This window comes from Sorex araneus, chromosome 11, assembly GCF_027595985.1.
Source record: "Sorex araneus isolate mSorAra2 chromosome 11, mSorAra2.pri, whole genome shotgun sequence".
NCBI classification, from domain to species: domain Eukaryota; kingdom Metazoa; phylum Chordata; class Mammalia; order Eulipotyphla; family Soricidae; genus Sorex; species Sorex araneus.
Window position 1 is genome coordinate 2,677,832 of NC_073312.1, and position 18,159 is coordinate 2,695,990.

An 18,159-nucleotide genomic window follows, 5' to 3' on the forward strand; every position below is an offset into this window, starting at 1 on the left:
CCGCCCCACGCCAGGCCCCGCCCCCCGCGCTCCCCGCCCCGCGCCCGCCCCTCGCGCGCTCCCATTGGCCCGCCGCCGCCGGTCCGGCCAATCGGCGCGCTGAGCGCCAAGTTTGAATTGCGGGGCTTCCTTTGAATCGGGAGGACGCGGGACCCGCTCTGCGCGCGCGGCCGGCGCCGGGTGTCGGGACGAGCGGGGCCGGGGTCGCCGGGCAGCGGTGGGCGGGAGCGGGGCTGCGGGGGCTGCAGGGGCCGCAGGGGCGCGCAGGTGGGTCGGGGCCGGCGGGAGGCCGCGAGGGTGGGCGCCGCCCGACGTGTCCGGGCGCCCGCCGGGCTGGCGCTGGACCCTCGGGGGGCGGCGGGGGGCCGGGGCCTGCGCGGGGGCGGGGCGGGGCGGGACCCTCGGGCCCTGCCTCGGAGGCCGACCCCGAGTGGCCGCGGGCCCCTCCCGACCCCCGTCACTGTCCTCGCTCCAGGGCGCGGAGCGAGGCGCGGGGCGCTGTGGACGCGGCCCCCGCGGGGGCAGTTGCCGGCCGGCCGGACATGGGGCCCGCGGGGCGGCTGGTGACCATCAAGAGGAGCGGGGCGGACGGAGCGCCCTTCCCGCTGACCCTCAGCAGCTGCCTGTTCGGAAGGTGCGTGCGGGGCGGTGGGGGGGGGCGGGCTTGGGGCCCAGCGGGGGGCCCGGGGTCCGGTCCTGTCCACTGCGCAGGCTGGGGAGGACACTCGGGCTGCCCCGAGACTCCTGCTGCCCTGCAGAATCCTCCCTGCTCGCGACTTGCGGCTGGACGTGCCCCCGGGCCGGGGTCCGAGGTCTGAGGAGCCTGAGCCTGGCCAGCTTTCACGCTTCCGGGAGCACTGGGGGCGGGGGGCTCGGCCGGGGGCTGCTGGGTGCTCAGGGTCACTCCTGGTGGCGCTGGGACGCAGCCCAGACCCTGCAAGGCGGGAGCCTGATGCCTGCGCTTTCTCCTGCTCGCTGAGCCTCACCCTTACTCTCCCCTCACCCCTGTACTCTCCCCCTTCACCCCTGTACTCTTCCTCACTCCACTCTCTCCCCTCACCCCTGTACTCTCCCCTCACTCCACTCTCCCCTCACCCCTGTACTCTCCCCTCACTCCACTCTCCCCTCACCCCTGTACTCTCCCCTCACTCCACTCTCCCCTCACCCCTGTACTCTCTCCTCACTCCACTCTCTCCCCACACCTCTATACTCTCCCCTCACCCCTGTACTCTCCCCTCACCCCTGTACTCTCCCCTCACTCCACTCTCCCCTCACCCCTGTCCTCTCCCCTCACTCCCCTGACTGTGCTCTCTACCTTCCTCCCCCTGCGAGTCCGGCTTCCGGGCTGGGTTTCAGCCAAGGCTCTGGCCCCTGTCTGCTGAGGAGGGGTGCCTGTGCCCTGCGGGGAGATGGTGTTTGCCCCGCGGGCAACCCGGGCTGGGCCGTGCCCCCTAGTGCAGGAGCTGTTCCCTTGGGAGGGGCCGGGGCGGGGGCAGCGCAGGGCAGACTCCCCCCAGGCGTCTCAGCCCGCAGAGGCTCTTGAGCGGAGGCGTCTGTGCTGGCTGGACGGGCTCGACTGCCGGGAGCCGGGCCCCATCGAGGGTCCCGCCCCGCGAACCCCAGGGCTTTGGGGCTGCCTGAGGCAGAGGCAGGAGCCGGTGGGCGGCCCGCAGCCCTGGGGCCCCGCGTGTGGTGGCTGGCGCCCTGCGAGTCGTGACGGGTGTCAGGCGTGGCTGTGTGTGAGACTTTGCCACGTGTGGTGGTGTGTGTGTACATCTGCCTTGCGTGGCTGTGTGCGTGGGAGTTTCTGCCGCACCTGGCTCTGTGTCTCTCTGTGTGTGTGTCTCTGTGTGTGTGTTCCTGCTGCTCCTGTCTGTTTCTGCCGTGTGTGGCAGTGTGCATGCGTGTTTCTGCTGCTAATGGCTCTGTGTGTGTGTTTCCGCTCAGTATGGCTCTGTGTGTGTGTGTGTGTGTGTGTGTGTGTGTGAGTGTGTGTTTCCACTCAGTGTGGTGCTGTGTGCAGTGGCCTGGCTCTGCGTCTTTGTGTCTCTGTGTTTCTACTGCTCCTGTCTGTGTTTCTGCCATGCACAGCTGTGTTTCTGTTGCTTATGGCTCTGTGTGTGTGTGTGTGTATTTCCGCTCAGTGTGGCTGTGTGTGTGTGTATTTCCGCTCAGTGTGGCTGTGTGTGTGTGTGTGTGTGTGTGTGTGTGTGTGTGAGAGAGAGAGAATCGTGCAGCCCCCTCACATCGGTACTCATGCGACCCCCTCTCTGTATCTGGAGAAACCGAGGCAGAGGCGCTGCCTGTGGTACGCGGGGAGGAGGGGTGGTAAGAAATCTTTGCTGGAGTATCACTTGCAGCTCAGTACAAAGTTGAGAAAGAAACAGAACCAAGGATACTGTTTCCAGACGGCCACAGAGGCTTCCTGCTCGTGCTGGGGAGCGGGCAGGTTTCCATAAAAAGCTGTCAGTGTTTTCATTGTACTTTTAAGACACTTTTAAAGATGTGAAACTCCAGCCTGTACCATTGTGAGAAGCTTTTGCGAAACACTTAAGTCAGTGCTGGGTTGCTGTTTCCTTCCCGTCACTGACGCGTGCCAGCCAAGCGCACGCCCGGTCGTCACCCCAGACACGGAGGAAACTGCTTTGCGTTGCTGAGACCTAAACATTTGACTCTCTTGAATGAAGGGACATCGAGTGTGACATTCGCATCCAGCTCCCGGTGGTGTCCAAACAACACTGCAAAATCGAGGTCCATCAGCAGGAGGTGAGTCGCTCCCGCGGCTGTTTGGGGCCCTCCCTGCCGGGTTTCTGCCGCCCGAGACTGACTGTGGCCCTTGCCCCGCCCGCAGGCCACCCTGATTAACTTCAGCGCCTCGAACCCAACCCAACTCAACGGCAGGGCCATTACGCAGCCCGTCCGCCTGCAGCACGGGGACGTGATAACTATTGTCGATCGTTCTTTCAGGTAGGTGACGCCCGGCCTGGCCCAGGGAGGGGGCCGCCACACCCCCCCGCTGTGCCTCTGATGCTGCCGTGCGAGGAAGCCCAGCTGGCCGGTGCCGTGGGGCGCAGCGTGCCCCGTCCCTCCCTGACACGGCCTGGCCGGCCGGGCGAGCAACAGTGCTGACTGGGTCTGCCACTCCCGGGAGGACACTGGGCTCGGGGAACGCCGCCCGCCACGCGCCCCCTGAACGGACTGTTGTCTGGAGACGGGGCCTGCGAGGGGCGGTTGTGCCACACGGAGGCCCCCAGGGCCCCGCCCCGTGTGACTTTAGAAGAGAGAAGGTCACAGAGGCCCTTAGCGCAGCCCCCACGCCATACCCCCCAGGACCCCCGGGCCAGCCTGCAGCTTCCGGGAAAGGGGCTCGCGGCGTCTCAGGCCACGTGGTGTGTCACTGCGGCCTTGGCTGACGCGTGCGTCCCTGCAGCCAGAGCCGGCTCCGTGCTGGCTCCTCTGCGGCTCTTCAGCCCACCCGTGTTCCTTCTCTGGCCTGAGCACTTAGGGGTGTGAGGCCACCACGCACGGACACTGTCACTGCCAGGTCCTGCCAGGAGGGGGCGCTGGTGTCACTCGCCGCCGAGGCTGGAATGTTCCCAGTGCTGGGTGTCTGCCCCGCCTGCCCCCGCTACTGAGGTCACACGTGCGGGATTATGATTTTCCTTTCCGCCCGTGCCCGCTCTCTCTGTTTCGGAGCGAGCCTACTGCTAGGGTCCAGGAGCAGACGCTGTCCTCACGGGTGCTCTGGAATGTTCTAGACCTTCAGGGGCTTCCTTGGCACAGCTGTGACTTTTCCCATCCCGTCCCTCCGGGTGCTGACCGTGAGGCTGTGTTCTCGACACCCGCTCTGAGCTCTGAGCCCATGGCTTTGTTTTTGTTTTGGGCCACACGCTGCGGTGCTCAGGGGTCACGCCTGGTGGGACTCGGGACCCTAAGGGTGCCAGAGGTTGGGTCTGGGTTGGCCGTGTGCAAGGCGAGCGCCCACCCCTGTGCTGTCCCCCTGCCCTCTGAGCGCGCGTTGTCAGGTGGCCGGTACTTCGGTAGGTGACCCTCTGATCACCAGCTGCTCCTGGTCCCCCGGCCTTCGCGGTCGAACTGTGGGCTCCGGGTCAGAGGCATCTGGGTAGAGGAGACGGGAACGATTTCTCCAAAGGAGGTGCCCAGCACAGGTGTTGGGAGGCGGAGAGCTCCTCGCCAGAGAGCGGGGGACACCTCACAGGAGGAGGGTCCGCGCGGAGTTCTCTGCGGGACCCCTGGGAGCCCGCTGCTCCTCGCCTCCCCAGGTGTCCGGTCAGATCCGACACCTCCGCCTGAAGCAGTCACAAGCAGCCTGCGGCGTGCGGACCCGCTGGAGACGTGTGTGTGTGTGTGTGTGTGTGTGTGTGTGTGTGTGTGTGTGTGTGTGTGTGAGAGAGAGAGAGAGAGAGAATATGCCTGTCCTTGTGTGTGAGACTGTCCTTGCTGTGTGTGTATGAGACTGTCATTCCTCTTTGTGTGTGTGAGACTGTCCTTCCTGTGTGTGTGTGTGTGTGTGTGTGTGTGTGTGTGTGTGTGTGTGTGAGGGAGGGGGGGGGGAAAGAATGCCTGTCCTTGTGTGTGTGAGACTGTCCTTGCTATGTGTGTGAGACTGTCATTCCTCTTTGTGTGTGTGTGTGTGTGTGTGTGTGAGAGAGAGAGAGAGAGAGACTTCCTGAGTGTGAGTGAGTGTGAGTGTGTGTGTGTGTGTGTGTGTGTGTGTGTCTGAGTGCGCCTGCCCTGTGCGGAGCGGCGGGGCTGTCCCAGGGTGCAGGCACAGCTCCTGCACCCTGACCCAGTGGTCCCGGCTTGGCCCTCCTTGTCAGACCCCGCGGCACTCAGCTCTGGCCCGGAGCTGCTGCCTCTGGCCGGCCAGTCTCCGGGGGGAGGGACCCTCAGGGCCACCCACGTCCCACACGCCCCCGTTGCTCTGTGCGCCAGGTATGAAGACGCCCGTCACCAGGATGGGGACAGACCAGCCACGAGTGCGGGGCGGAGACACTCACAGGTGCGGGGGGGGTCTCCCCTGCGAAGACGGGCCGGGTGCGGGGGGAACGGGCCGAGCCACACAGCTGGGCTTAGAGGCGGGAGTCCTGCCCCCCTCGCTGGAGAGGGTGGCGGTGGTGGCGGAATTATCATCATGATTATCATTATTGTCATTGTTATTAATATTATTATTACTGGCTTGGGGCCACGCCCAGCGGTGCTCAGGGCTCACCCCCCCGCTCTGCACTCAGGAGTGACTCCTGACGGGCCTGGGGCCCATGTGGGCTGCAGGGGCTCCGGCGTGGCCTCGTGTGAGCGAGCCCCCGCCTGCTGTGCTCTCCCCCCTCGGGGCCCCCTCTCGCCCCCGAGAGTCTCAGGAAAGCCAGGGCCAGTGGCCCCGGAGCTAAGCGCGTGCGTCTCCGTCCCCAGGGGTCTCTGCACCTGCTCGCTGCACCCGGCTCATCAGGCCACGGTGAGTGTTTGGTTCTGCCCGGGGACTGGCCTGAGGGGCCTTCGGGCCAGGAGGGGGCAGGAGAACCAAGTGCCGGGAACCTTCCGGAAGTCGGGGCAGGGCTGGGGGGCCGCACGCGTGGTCTGGCTCGGCTGTCAGCCTGACTCTGCCCTGCGTGTCTGGGGGGGGGCCTGTCGTGGAGCACGTGCTCGGAGCACTGTATCGAGGCTGCTGTCGTGGGCACCTGAGGCCTTGAGCACTTTAGACCAGAAAGCCACTGGGAATACTTGTGCTGTTTAGGGGGCGGTTCCCCTCGGCGTGCCGGGGATGGAGGGTGGGCTCCCAGGAGCCCTGCCGCGGGCGGTGTCCACTCCCGGGTGGGCGCTCCCGGGTGGGGCGGAGAGGCCCTGACCTTGTCTTCTTTCCCGACTCGCTGCCCAGACGGGAAAGTTCCAGGCTCCGGAGTCCGTGAAGAGAAGGTTCCGGGGCGCTCCGGGGTGCGTTCGAAGAGCCTCGGGGCCGGCAGGAGAACCCCGGAGCTGGCCGGGGAGCCGGGCAGGCCCCCCGGGACCCCGGGACCCGAGAAGGGCCGCACGAGCCTCTCTCCGTTCCAGCAGCTCTACGAGTCGCTGAAGGAGGAGCTGGACGGCCGGGCAGAGAAGGAGAACGTGCCCGGGGCCCCTCGCAGGAGGTCGGGCTCGGCGGGGCCCGGGCGGAAATCGGCCCCGGCGCCCGCAGAGCAGGGGCACACCCCGAAGGAGCGGCGGGGACCCGGGGCCGACCCCGTGAGCTGTCCCCGTCCAGGCACCCCCCTGGCCAGGAGCCCGGGGCGGCCGGCCCAGTCCCCGCCGACTTCCTCCCGGAAACGGCGGCGCAGCGAGGCCCTGGGTGCTGAGGCCGGGAGGGGGTCTCCGAGTCCGGGGCCCCGGAAGCTCCCAAGGAAAAGCCAGACCCCCACGAAGGCGGAAGGCGCCTCCGTTCCCGGGGACACGCCAGAGAAGCCCCTCGCCGAGAAGCAGAGAAGGCTCAGCTCTGGCCGGGCGCAGAGCCCCTCCGTCCTGGCGCCCCTGCTCACGCAGGGCGCGACCCCGCCGGCCCCCCGGCCTGAGAAAGCAGCCGGGCGCGCGGGCCCTCGCTCCCCTGGCCTGGGCCCCACCGACGTGAGCAACCGCGGGAGCCCCGTTCGTAAGTGTCACGCTGGACTGGCCCCAGGTGTGGGCGGGCGGGGCCCGGGGGCCTGCGGGGGCGGTCGGGGGCCAGCCAGGAGGTGCAGGGGTGCGGGCCCAGGAGGGGGGGCGTCTCCCCACACGTGTGTGCAGCAGAACTGAATGGAAAGCTGTCGTGTGGCACACTGGCCTTTCCCGGGGATGTTGAGCGAGAAACTGCCCCCGGGTCGGGCTCCTGGGCCACCAGGGCACCCGGGGGGTCTCTCGCCTCCGCTCTCGGAGCCTGGCTGGGTGCGGCAGGTCCAAGAGCTGCACTGACCCGGGGCTTTCTTTTCCTTTCCTTCTTATTTGTGTTTTGTGGGTTTTGTTTGTTTGGGGGTCAGGGGCCACTCCGGCAGGCTCAGGGGCCAAAAGCGGCGCCAAGGCCCAGTGCTGACCCTCTGCACGTGAGGCCGCGTGAGGCCGACACACGGGGCGGGCTTCCCGGCTCCCTCTTCGCTTGAAGCTGCTGCTTCTTGCGAGGTGCCCAGTGCCCCCGTGCCAGGCCCGCGCCCGGCCGCAGAGCTCTTCTCCCAGTGCTCGCACTCAGACCCGCAGCCGCCCCACACGGTCTCCGACAGTCGTTTCTTTTAAAATTCTACTTTTTAATCTGTCCAGGGGCCTCCCGGGAAGCTCGGCTGGACAGGCCTTGGGGTTCGGGCGCTGGGGCCGCGGTGCCGGGCGGAGCCAGGGCGCGTGTGCTCTCAGTGCTGTCCTGTCCCCACTTGCTCTCGGCGTGTCCTTACAAGTGGCCGGGGGAGGGTGGGCACTGCGGCCGTTTGGTGTCTGTGGCTCCCGTCAGCCCGAGGGGCTCTGCCGGCCTCCCTGCAGGGGGTGGTCTCCTGGCCCCCTCGAGCCCCCAGGCACGGCCCTGCACAGTCTCACGGGAGGCCCCCTGGGAAGGCCCGAGGCCTCGGCCGGGCCCTGCTCACGCAGGGCCGCTGCCCTGGCCAGGCCCGCGTGGGTGGCTCTGTCTGAGGTGGCGGGACTTGGGGCTGCCCCGCAGGCCCTGACCCCGCCCTCCCCGCAGAGTGGGCGGCGGGCGAGCCGGGGAAGCGCCGGCGGGTGTCCTTCGGGGGCCGCCTCAGGCCCGAGCTGTTCGACGAGAACCTGCCCCCCAACACGCCCCTGAAGAGAGGGGAGACGCCGCGGAGGGCCCGCTCGCTGGCGCCCACCGTGCTCAAGACCATCATCAAGGTGAGGCGCCTGCCCCGCGTCTGGACGCCTCCTCGGGCCTCTGCCCGCAGCTGGGCGTCCTGGCAGGGCCGGGTCTGCTGTGAAAGGCCCCGGGAGGGCTCCTGGGGCCTCTCCCCCAAGAGGGGCGGGAGCGAGGGGCCGAGCGGTGGCGGCTGGCCCTGGTCCTCCCCGTCCACCCCCTAGGTGATGGGCCTGGCGGCCGTGAGCCCTTGGCTCGGGGCGAACTCTGGGTGGTTCCCGGGCCTCCCGGCCTGCGGGGTGGGCTCCCCTGACAGTGCCCTCCCAGCAGGGGCGGCCGCAGAGCCCAGCACGAGGCGCGCCCGGCTCAGGCCCGCGCCAGGAGGCTGCTGGCAGGCCCAGACAGCCCGTTGCGGCCGCGGACACACCCAAGCCGGCCTCGAGGCGGAGCAGCCAGCAGACCCCCCGGAGAGCGTCCCTCGGGCGCGGCCAGAGGGGCATCCTCCAGATGATCCGCTCTAAGAGGAGGAGCGGCGCGTCCGAGGCCAACCTCGTGGGTGAGTGAGCACTGCGACGGGAGCAGCGGGTGGCCAGGCGGGCGAGCTGGCGGCTCCATGTGTGGTTTTCCTCGTGCCAGTGGCCAGGTCGTGGGCGGACGTGGTGAGGCTTGGCGCCAAGCAGGCGCAGGCGCAGACCAGGGCGGCGAAGCGGGCGCCCGCCCGGCAGCCACCGAGAAGGCAGAGAAGGATCCAGAACACCCCGAAGGTGGGCGCGGCCCCCGAGGCTAAGACGGGACCCGGGCAGGGGGGAGGCGAGGGGCCGGGGCCTCACTTCCGTGTCTTGCAGAGGCCCGCGGGCAGCGTCCCCGACCACTTCAGCACCGGCCACGCCAACTCGCCGTGCACCATCACCGTGGGCAGGGCCCACCTGGAGAGGGTGCGAGGCCCGGCCCGCCCCCAGTGGGTGCTGAACCCCCTGGTGTCCGGACACAAGGCGGGCCTCCCCGAAGACCTCTCCGGTAAGGCCTGGGCCGGCGAGCGTGCAGGGCCCGGGAAGCCGACGTTCTTCCCGGGGGGTCCCTGCACCTCCTGAACCCTGCTTGGTGCCCCCCCACCCCCCCCGCCCACAAGGGAAAAGTCCATTCCCTCCGCTCCCTGGAGCTGCCCTTGGCCCTCGCCTGCGGAGATGCTGATGTTCCAGCACTTAAGTTAAAACAGGGCCTGGGGGCTTGTTTGAACATAATCACATCTGCAGAACCTCCGGCTTCTTGATGCTCTCAGGGAGGGGCTCCCAAATAGTGCTCAGGGGCCCCGTCTGCGTCGGGCGGAGCTGTGCGCGCCTCTGCCGTGGGCACCTCTTCCTCCCCGGGGAGGGCCCTGGCCCTGCTCAGCCCCGGGGGGCTCCCGGGGTTCCTGGGCGGGCCTGGTGCCAGCGGCCCCTCACGCGGACGCTCCTCCCGCAGGGCTGGCCGAGATGTTCCAGACGCCCGGGAGAGGGGCCTCCCCGAGGGGGAGCACGCGTCCCGCCCGCCGGTCCGCCTCCAGGGGTCTGCTGGCGGCAAAGCTGCCCGCCCCCAGCCCCGGCCAGGAGCCCGTCCCCGCTGCCCCGGACACGACAGGTAGGTGCCCGGCGCTCGGCCCGGCCTGGCTCAGCATCGGGGGCTCAGCTTGCGGCGTCAGACATCTCTGTGTTTGCAGGCGGGTGGGGGGCACCCAGGGGTGGGGCAGTTCGGAGCCAGCCAGGCGCCCGAGGGTGCTGCCGGGCCCACTGGTGCCAAGGACGGCCCGGCCGTGCCAGGGACCGAGTGGGCCAGACCCCGAGCTGCTTGACCCCACGCAAGGCGGCCTTCCCCGTGCAGCCTGCGCCCCACCAGCCCCCGTCACGGCGTCCGGGCTCTGCCCAGCTGGTACCCGTGAACTCTGGCCTTTGCCTTCCCCGCCCCGGGGTCAGAGGGGGCTGCGCACGCAGGGGTGGTCTGGGCTTCCAGGGAGGTTCCGACCAACAGCGCGCAGATGCCCACCGGAAGGCGTCCACACGGCCATGTCCCCCTGTGGCACCCCTGCCCTGTCCCCGGGAGCCTGCCACCCCGTTCTGGCACCGAGGGACTGTGGCACAGAAGCGGGGGGGAGCAGGCAGGGCGTTGTGGGGGGGTGCACAGGCTGCTCCCAGCGCCGAGAAGTGTCTGCGTAGGTCTCCGTGACGGGGCCCAGCCACTCTGGGCTCTGGTGTCCCGCCTGGTGCCAGAGGAGCCGATGCCCAGGCAGCTGCCCCCGGTGCTGCCCTGTCTTGGGTCTAGGGGTGGCGGCTGTCGAGTCAGAGCAGGACTCCGGCGAGAGTGCGCAGGAGGACGCGTGCCCTGCCGACAGCTGAGTCCCCGGCATCTCCCTGGCGCCCTGAGCTGGCCCGGAATGAGCCCACGTGAGCTCACGTGTTTTCTTTTCCTTCCTTACAGCGGAGGCCCCCTCGGTCGGGAAGTCCCCACGCACACCGGGCACGGCCACCCCCACATGCAGAGGACGAGCCAGTGACGCGGGAAAGCTCAGGTTTCTGCAAGAAACTCCACAGCAGGACCCGGGCCCGGCAGAAGGCGGGACTGAAGCCCCAAGGCGGCCGCGGACCCGCAGGGTGAAGGCGCAGCCCCTTGAAGACCTGACCGGCCTGGAAGAGCTTTTCCGAACCCCAGAGCAAGTCAAGGCAGCAAGGCCTGAGGACGGGCCCTGCCCATCTGCCAAGCCAGAGCCAGCCGGCACGCCCAGCTCCAACAGGCGACTCAAGACACCGTCCCGGGGCCTGGCGGAGCCCCCCGCAGCCAGCACGACCCCCCACACACCAGGGAGGGCCACCCCCACACACAGAGAGCCAGCGGGTCTGGATGGAGTCACGGGGCCACAGGAGGCTGCAGGGCAGGACCTGGGCCCGGCAGCAGGTTTCACGGGGACCAAGAGGAGGTCAAGGACCCCCAGAGTGAAGGCGCTGCCCCTCGAAGACCTGGCCGGCCTGGAAGAGCTTTTCCGAACCCCGGAGCACGTCAAGGCAGCAAAGTCAGAGGACGGGCCCTGCCCATCTGCCAAGCCAGAGCCAGCCGGCACGCCCAGCTCCAACAGGCGACTCAAGACACCGTCCCGGGGCCTGGCGGAGCCCGCCACAGCCCGAACAACCCCCCACACACCGGGCAGGGCCGCCCCCACACACACGGGCCCGGCCAGTGACACGGGAAAGGTCAGATTTCTGCAGGAGACTCCAAAGCAGGGCCTGGGCCCAGCAGAAGCTGTTGGCGGGAGCAGGAGGAAGCCGGGGACCCCCAGAGTGAAGGCGCAGCCCCCGGAGGACCTGGAGAGCTTGGAAGACCTTTTCCGAACCCCAAAGCAAGTGAAGGCAGCAAGGCCTGACGACGGGCCCTGCCCGTCTGCCAAGCCAGAGCCAGCCGGCACGCCCAGCTCCAACAGGCGACTCAAGACACCGTCCCGGGGCCTGGCGGAGCCCCCCGCAGCCAGAACAACCCCCTACACACCCGGGAGGGCCGCCCCCACATGCAGAGGACCAGCGGGTGATGCGGGAACGCTCAAGCTACCACAGGAATCTCCAAAGCAGGGCCTGGATCCAGCAGAAGCTGTTGGCGGGAGCAGGAGGAAGCCGGGGACCCCCAGAGTGAAGGCGCAGCCCCCGGAGGACCTGGAGAGCTTGGAAGACCTTTTCCGAACCCCAAAGCAAGTGAAGGCAGCAAGGCCTGACGACGGGCCCTGCCCGTCTGCCAAGCCAGAGCCAGCCGGCACGCCCAGCTCCAACAGACGACTCAAGACACCGTCCCGGGGCCTGGCGGAGACCCCCGCAGCCAGAACAACCCCCCACACACCCGGGATGGCCGCCCCCACATGCAGAGGACCAGCGGGTGATGCGGGAATGCTCAAGCTACCACAGGAATCTCCAAAGCAGGACCTGGACCCAGCAGAAGCTGTCGGCGGGAGCAGGAGGAAGCTGGGGACCCCCAGAGTGAAGGTGCAGCCCCTGGAGGACCTGACCGGCCTGGAAGACCTTTTCCGAACCCCAGAGCACGTCAAGGCAGCAAGGCCTGAGGACGGGCCCTGCCCGTCTTCCAAGCCAGAGCCAGCCGGCACGCCCAGCTCCAACAGGCGACTCAAGACACTGTCCCGGGGCCTGGCGGAGACCCCGGCAGCCAGCACAACCCCCCACACACCGGGCAGGGCCGCCCCCGAACACACAGGCCCGGCCAGTGACGCAGGAAAGGTCAGATTTCTGCAGGAGACTCCAAAGCGGGGCCTGGGCCCGGCAGAAGGTGTCAGCTCGAGCAGGAGGCGGCCGGGGACCCCCAGAAGAGAGGCCCTGGAAGACCTGGTGGGCTTCAAAGAGCTTTTCCAGACCCCAGAACAAGTCACGAAACAGAGTACTAGGGCCGGTGGCAGCACACCCCGCTTGCCCTCCGGGTCCGAGCCGGCCAGCAGAGTGAAGAAGCCATCGAGGGCGTCCCTGGGGCAGAGGGACGTGGAGGGGGGACTCCCCACACCCGGGAAGGACCCCCATGTGCCGGGGAGAGCCACTCCCAGGCGTGGGGAGCCACAGGGCAGCGACAGGGACCCCCCACTGACAAGGGGGGCTGCAGACCAGGGCCTGGGTCCGGCAGAAGGCGGGTCTGGAGCCCCGAGGTGGCCGCGGACCCCCAGAGTGAAGGCGCAGCCCCTGGAGGACCTGACCGGCCTGGAAGACCTTTTCCGAACCCCAGAGCACGTCAAGGCAGCAAAGTCAGAGGACGGGCCCTGCCCATCTGCCAAGCCAGAGCCAGCCGGCACGCCCAGCTCCAACAGGCGACTCAAGACACCGTCCCGGGGCCTGGCGGAGCGCCCCGCAGCCCGAACAACCCCCCACACACCGGGCAGGGCCGCCCCCGCACACACGGGCCCGGCCAGTGACGCGGGGAAGGTCAGATTTCTGCAGGAGACTCCAAAGCGGGGCCTGAGTCCAGCTGAAGGTGTCGGCGGGAGCAGGAGGCGGCCGGCGACCCCCAAGTTCAAGGTGCAGCCCCCGGATGACCTGACAGGCCTCCGAGAGCTGTTCCAGAGCCCTGACGGCACAGGCGGAGCGCAGGCCGATGCTGGAGCCTTGGCCGTGCCCCGCACAGCTGCTCGCACACGCTCTGTCCGCACACCAGGGGGCGGGGAGGGGCGTCCCCCCACCCCACGGGCGAAGGAGGACTCGCACCCCACCCTCAGCACGCCCGCCCTCACACCCGGAGGGCACGGCGGGGAGGCCGAGTGGCTGCAGAAGACGCCAAAGCGGGAGCTGACCCCGGCAGCGGGTGCCGGCGGGAGCAGCAGGCGGCCCGGGACCCCCAGAGCCAAGGCGCAGCCCCTGGAAGACGGCGCGGGCTTCCAAGAGCTTTTCCAAACCCCACAGCAGGGCAGGGCCCCGGGGGCCGAGAGCCGGACCAAGGCTCCTTGCTCGTCGGCCAGGCCAGAGCCAGCCAGCACCCCAACGGACACCGACTGGAGACCCAAGACACCGTCCCGGGGCCTGGCGGAGCCCCCCGCAGCCAGCACGACCCCCCACACTCCAGGGAGGGCCGCCCCCACGTGCAGAGGACCAGCCAGTGATGCGGGAAAGCTCGGGTTTCTGCAGGAAACTTTGAAGCAGGGCCTGGGTCCGGAAGAAGGAGGGTCTGGAGCCCTGCGGCGGCCGCGGACCCCCAGAGTGAAGGCGCAGCCCCTCGAAGACCTGACCGGCCTGGAAGAGCTTTTCCGAACCCCAGAGCACGTCAAGGCAGCAAAGTCAGAGGACGGGCCCTGCCCGTCTGCCAAGCCAGAGCCAGCCGGCACGCCCAGCTCCAACAGGCGACTCAAGACACCGTCCCGGGGCCTGGCAGAGTCCCCCGCAGCCAGAACAACCCCCCACACACCGGGCAGGGCCGCCCCCACACACACGGGCCCGGCCAGTGACGCGGGGAAGGTCAGATTTCTGCAGGAGACTCCAAAGCAGGGCCTGGACCGGGCAGAAGCTGTCGGCGGGAAGAGGAGGAAGCCGGGGACCCCCAGAGTGAAGGCGCAGCCCCCGGAGGACCTGGTGGGCTTGAGAGAGCTGTTCCAGACCCCCGAGCAGGCCGAGGGCCCCCGCGAGGCCCCGCGCTCAGAGCCTGCGGGGAGCAGCAGGGGGAGGCGGCCCCGCGCGGCTGCTGGACTGGAGCACCAAGGCAAGGAGCTGCCGCCTGCTCGGCGCCGGGCCCCCCGCACAGCCCCCCGCGCGGAAGGCGCCGAACCGCCGACGGAGGAGCAGGAGCTGGAGCCCGCCGGGAAGCTGCCGGCGAGGGGCGGGAGGCCGCTGCGAGCAGCCCGGGCAAAGGCCGGGCCCCCGGAAGGCTCTGCCGCGCTGAGGGAGCCCCCCCAGCCCCAGGAGGACACAGACCAGCCCGCGGCTGTCGCTGAGACCCCCAGAGTGGCCCATGCAGACCCTCCAGCCAAGACCACCGTCGTGGCAGCCAGAACGAGGCGGGGCCGAGCCCCTGCAGGTCCAGCGCAGGGAGATGTGGAGCCGCCCGCTGGCCGCCGGCCCACCCGGGCCGCCGCGGTGAGAGCCACGCGCTCGGACCCGGCCAACAGCGAGGGAGGCGCCGCCGCTTCTCTGGGACCGGCCGGGCAGAGGCCCCAGCCTGCAGGAGGAGAAGCAGGAAGCAGGAGGCAGCCGCGAGCAGCCCGGGCAAAGGTCGAGGCCCCCGGAAGCCCGGCTGAGCTGAGGGAGCCCCCCCAGCCCCAGGAGGACACAGACCAGCCTGCGGCCGCCGCCAAGACCCCCAGGGTGGCCCCTGCAGACCCTCCAGCCAAGACCACCGTCGCGGCAGCCAGAACGAGGCAGGGCCGAGCCCCTGCAGGTCCAGCGCAGAGAGATGTGGAGCTGCCCGCTGGCCGCCGGCCCACCCGGGCCGCCGCGGGGAGAGCCGCGTGCTCGGACCCGGCCAACAGCGAGGGAGGCGCCGCCGCTTCTCTGGGACCGGCCGGGCAGAGGCCCCAGCCCGCAGGAGGTGAAGCAGGAAGCAGGAGGCAGCCGCGAGCAGCCCGGGCAAAGGTCGGGGCCCCCGGAGGCCCGGCTGAGCTGAGGGAGCCCCCCCAGCCCCAGAACACAGATGAGCCCGAGTCCACTGCCGAGACCCCTGGGGTGGCCCCTGCAGACCCTCCGGCCAAGCCCACCGCCTCGACAACGAGGAGGCGGCAGCCCCAGGCCCCAGCAGGTCCAGCGCAAGCTGCCGTGGAGCCGTCTGCTGGCCGCCGGCCCACCCGGGCCGCCGCGGGGAGAGCCGCACGCTCGGGCCAGGCCGACGGGAAGGGGGGTGCCGAGGCCCCTGCGGGACCGGCCGGGCAGGAGCCCCAGCCCGAAGACGGGGCGGCAGGAAGCAGGCGGCAGCCGCGAGCAGCCCGAGCACAGGTCGGGGCCCCCGGAGGCCCGGCTGGGCAGGGGCCCCCCAGCCCCCCAGAGGACACCAGCGTGCCGAGCCCTGAGGGCGGACCCTCAGAGGCGCCCCCCGGGGCCCCCCGGGCAGACTCCGCCAGCCCAGGCAGCAGGAGGCGGCGGCTCCGGACCCCAGCGGGCAGAGAGGAGGCGCCCGCCCGCCCGAGGGCCAGCAGAGCTGTGGGAGAAGCCGCGAAGGGTCCCCGGGACGCAGCCACCACCTCACCCCAGGGACCCGCCTCGCAGAAGCCGGGCTCGGGCGACCCCGAGAGCGGGAGCAGGAGGCCGCTGCGGGCCCAGGCTGGCACCCCGGGCGAGGAGGCCAGGCCGAGTGTGCGATTCCAGCTGGCCCAGGCGGCCGGCGCCCAGGCTCCGGAGCACACAGCCCTCGGCACGCGGCAGCGGCCGGCCAGGACTCCCCGGGGCCCGCCGGCAGCGCCCGTGGAGGAGCCGGGGAGCAGCGCAGACCCCGGGGCGTCCCCCAGCCAAGGCCCCGCTCTCCCGGCAACCCCAGCCGGGCGGGTCACCAGAGGGAAGAGGCAGCGCCCGGAGCTGGCGGCCGAGGAGAGGCCGGTGCAGAAGAAGCAGCGGGGGGCGCCCCCGGACCCCGCCGTCACGGCGCAGAGCCAGAGGGTCCGGGCCCGGGGGGCGCAGCCCACGGCGGAGCAGCCCGGCGGCACCGAGCAGGAGCACGCGGAGGACCCCCCGGCTGGCAGGGCCGGCACGGCGCGTCAGGTGATGCAGGGGCAAGGGGGCAGGGGCGAGGGGCAGTGTGGACATTGGCACGCGGGCAACGGGCGTTTCTCCAACCCCGTCCACGCCCCGTGCTCATGGCAAGACTTGCACGGGACATGGGGTCCGCAGGGGGCTGCTGGGAGGTCGAAGCTGCCGGCCCCGTCAGAGCCCCCTTGCCCGGGCCCCGCTGCTGCTCAGGCCCGTCTTGTCTCGTCTCCAGGTGTCCCAGGGGAGGCCCCTGCGCTCCCGACGCCCCACGGAAGCGAGTGTTGAAGCGCCAGCACCCGAGTCTCTGGGTCCAGCGGAGAAGACGCGAGCCAGGAGGGACAGGAGGGCGCCACTGGGAGCCACACAGGACCCAGAGCCCCCGAACCCGCAGGGGGCAGCCCCCACGGACAGCCGGGCCCCGGCCAGGGGCAAGAGGGCGCCTCTGCCCAGGGCTGCCGAGGAGAGTCCAGCCGGAGCCCCGGCAAAGGCCGCGCCCAGGACCAGCAGGACGGCCGTGGGCCCAGACTCCAGGCCCAGAGTGACCCGGGGCAGCAAGCGAGGTGGTGACGACTCAGAGAAGGCAAGTCCCGCCCCCGGTCCTGGCACAGACGGTCACGTGACCCGCGCAGCCGCTGGGCTGCGGAGGGGGGGAGGGGCGCGGGGGCTGCACGCTGGGCTTTGAGCCCGTCCTGGGCTTGGCCCCCTGGGTGAGCGTCCGCGGCTCTGACCTGCCCTCCAGGCTGGGAGGACAAGGCTGACCCAGCGGCCTCTGGCCAGGGCCACTTCCCTTCCCCGTGGGTGACCCGGCTCCGGGCAGCTCGTGTGGCCCGAGTGTCCTGGCACATCCATGGGCTCCTGAGGCCACGCCTGTCAGGAAGCCAGAGGGACAGGTGGGGTGCTGGGCCTTTCCGGGGGCGGGGGAGTGGCCCCTCCCTGCTGGCCCTGAGGTCTGTGTCCAGGGCGGGGCCGAGACGTCCACACCGAGACACGCTGGGCAGTTGCTGGGACCAGGGACCAGCAAGGGGGTGGGGGCTGCAGACCCCGGGGCCTTTCTTGTCTGTCTGCCTTTGCCTTGGGGCCTGCGGCCAGACCCGAGGGGCCCCGCTCTGACCCCCTGAGGTTTCCCGGGGGCAGCTTCCCCAGGGGAGCCCCAGAGACCGGAGCTGGCCTGGACGCTGGCAAGGCCCTGCCCGGCCCACTCCGGCCGGTCGCCAGGCCTCCCTCGGGACGCCCGCCTGTCCCGTCCCTGCCAGGACCTACCCCGAGGGTCCCTCCTGCCAAGCTCAGGCCACTTGTCCCCGACTCGGCTGCTGACCTCCCGACTCTTGTGCTGACCCTGCAGAGCACAGTCCCGGGAGGCTGGGGGGGGGCGCGAGCCCCCGCCGTGGTGCTGCTCGTCCCTGGGCGCCTCTCGGGAGGGTGTCGGGGTCACGCGTGTGCGCCCTCGACGGCTCTAGGAAAGCCAAGTCCGGTGCGCTGGGATTCCCTGTTCACCTGCAGAGCTGGCCCGTGACCTTGGGACAGGCACGAACTCTTCTAGCGAAAGACAAATCGCAAACAGCCAGATGGAAGTGGGGCGGGGGGTCCGGGCACCGCGCAGGGGCTGGAGGGACTCGCCTGCGGGGGAGGGGCAGCCCGCGGCCCCTGCGGGTGGGCAGGCGGGTGGAGCCTGACCGTGCCGTGACTGACACCCACCCTCTCCCCACAGGAGAACGACGCCGTGGACGCCAAGAAACTCCGCCTTCGGAGCCGGCGGGAGCGCGCGGCTTAGCTGAGCGCGGGGGCGGGTGGGCGGGGGGGGGGGTAGCACCCGTGCAGACCCTGTAAATAATGCTCCGGGCGTGTAGGGGAGAAAGTTTGATTTGTTTTGTTTTGTTTTGCTCTTTTTGGAGAGGCCCCAGCAAAGCTCAGGGGCCACTCCGGGCTCAGTGCTCGGGGCTCACTCCCTGCGGTGCTTGGGGGCCCCTGTGCCGGCGACTTTCCTGCTCTTACTCCCTGTCCTGGCCGCAAAGGGGCCGCTTTCCTCCTGACATGGTGAAGCTGTACAGCGGGGTGGGGGGCGGGGGGCGGGGTCTGACGCTGGGAGCCACAGGTCCCCGCACTCAGGAAAACGGGGGACCCTGGAAAGGTCCCTCCACATTGGGGATGTTTGGCTCCAAGCCCGCGTTGGAAGGT

The 18,159-nt window shown here is 70.0% G+C and overlaps 1 protein-coding gene across 1 annotated transcript; it reads left to right on the forward strand.

Moving 5' to 3' along the window:
• The first annotated feature begins 528 nt into the window (after window positions 1–528).
• On the forward strand, window positions 529–17,755 carry MKI67 (marker of proliferation Ki-67). Its single transcript, XM_055119125.1, has 14 exons — window positions 529–634; window positions 2,688–2,766; window positions 2,852–2,967; window positions 4,957–5,023; window positions 5,431–5,473; window positions 5,894–6,637; window positions 7,688–7,854; window positions 8,144–8,369; window positions 8,450–8,577; window positions 8,659–8,830; window positions 9,275–9,430; window positions 10,265–15,996; window positions 16,217–16,564; window positions 17,693–17,755. Exons 1-14 carry the CDS (start codon window positions 543–545, stop codon window positions 17,753–17,755), a joined length of 8,133 nt encoding a protein of 2,710 aa, XP_054975100.1. The 5' UTR covers window positions 529–542.
• The last annotated feature ends 404 nt before the right edge of the window (window positions 17,756–18,159 follow it).

What these genes read in the sequence shown, in the direction of transcription:
- MKI67 (XM_055119125.1), top strand. Translation starts at nt 543, where the DNA reads ATGGGGCCCGCGGGGCGGCTGGTGACCATCAAGAGGAGCGGGGCGGAC. An exon ending in CAACCGCGGGAGCCCCGTTC is followed by an intron (nt 6,638 to 7,687) that starts GTAAGTGTCACG and finishes CCCTCCCCGCAG; the next exon opens with AGTGGGCGGCGGGCGAGCCG. An exon ending in GGGCCGGCACGGCGCGTCAG is followed by an intron (nt 15,997 to 16,216) that starts GTGATGCAGGGG and finishes TCTCGTCTCCAG; the next exon opens with GTGTCCCAGGGGAGGCCCCT.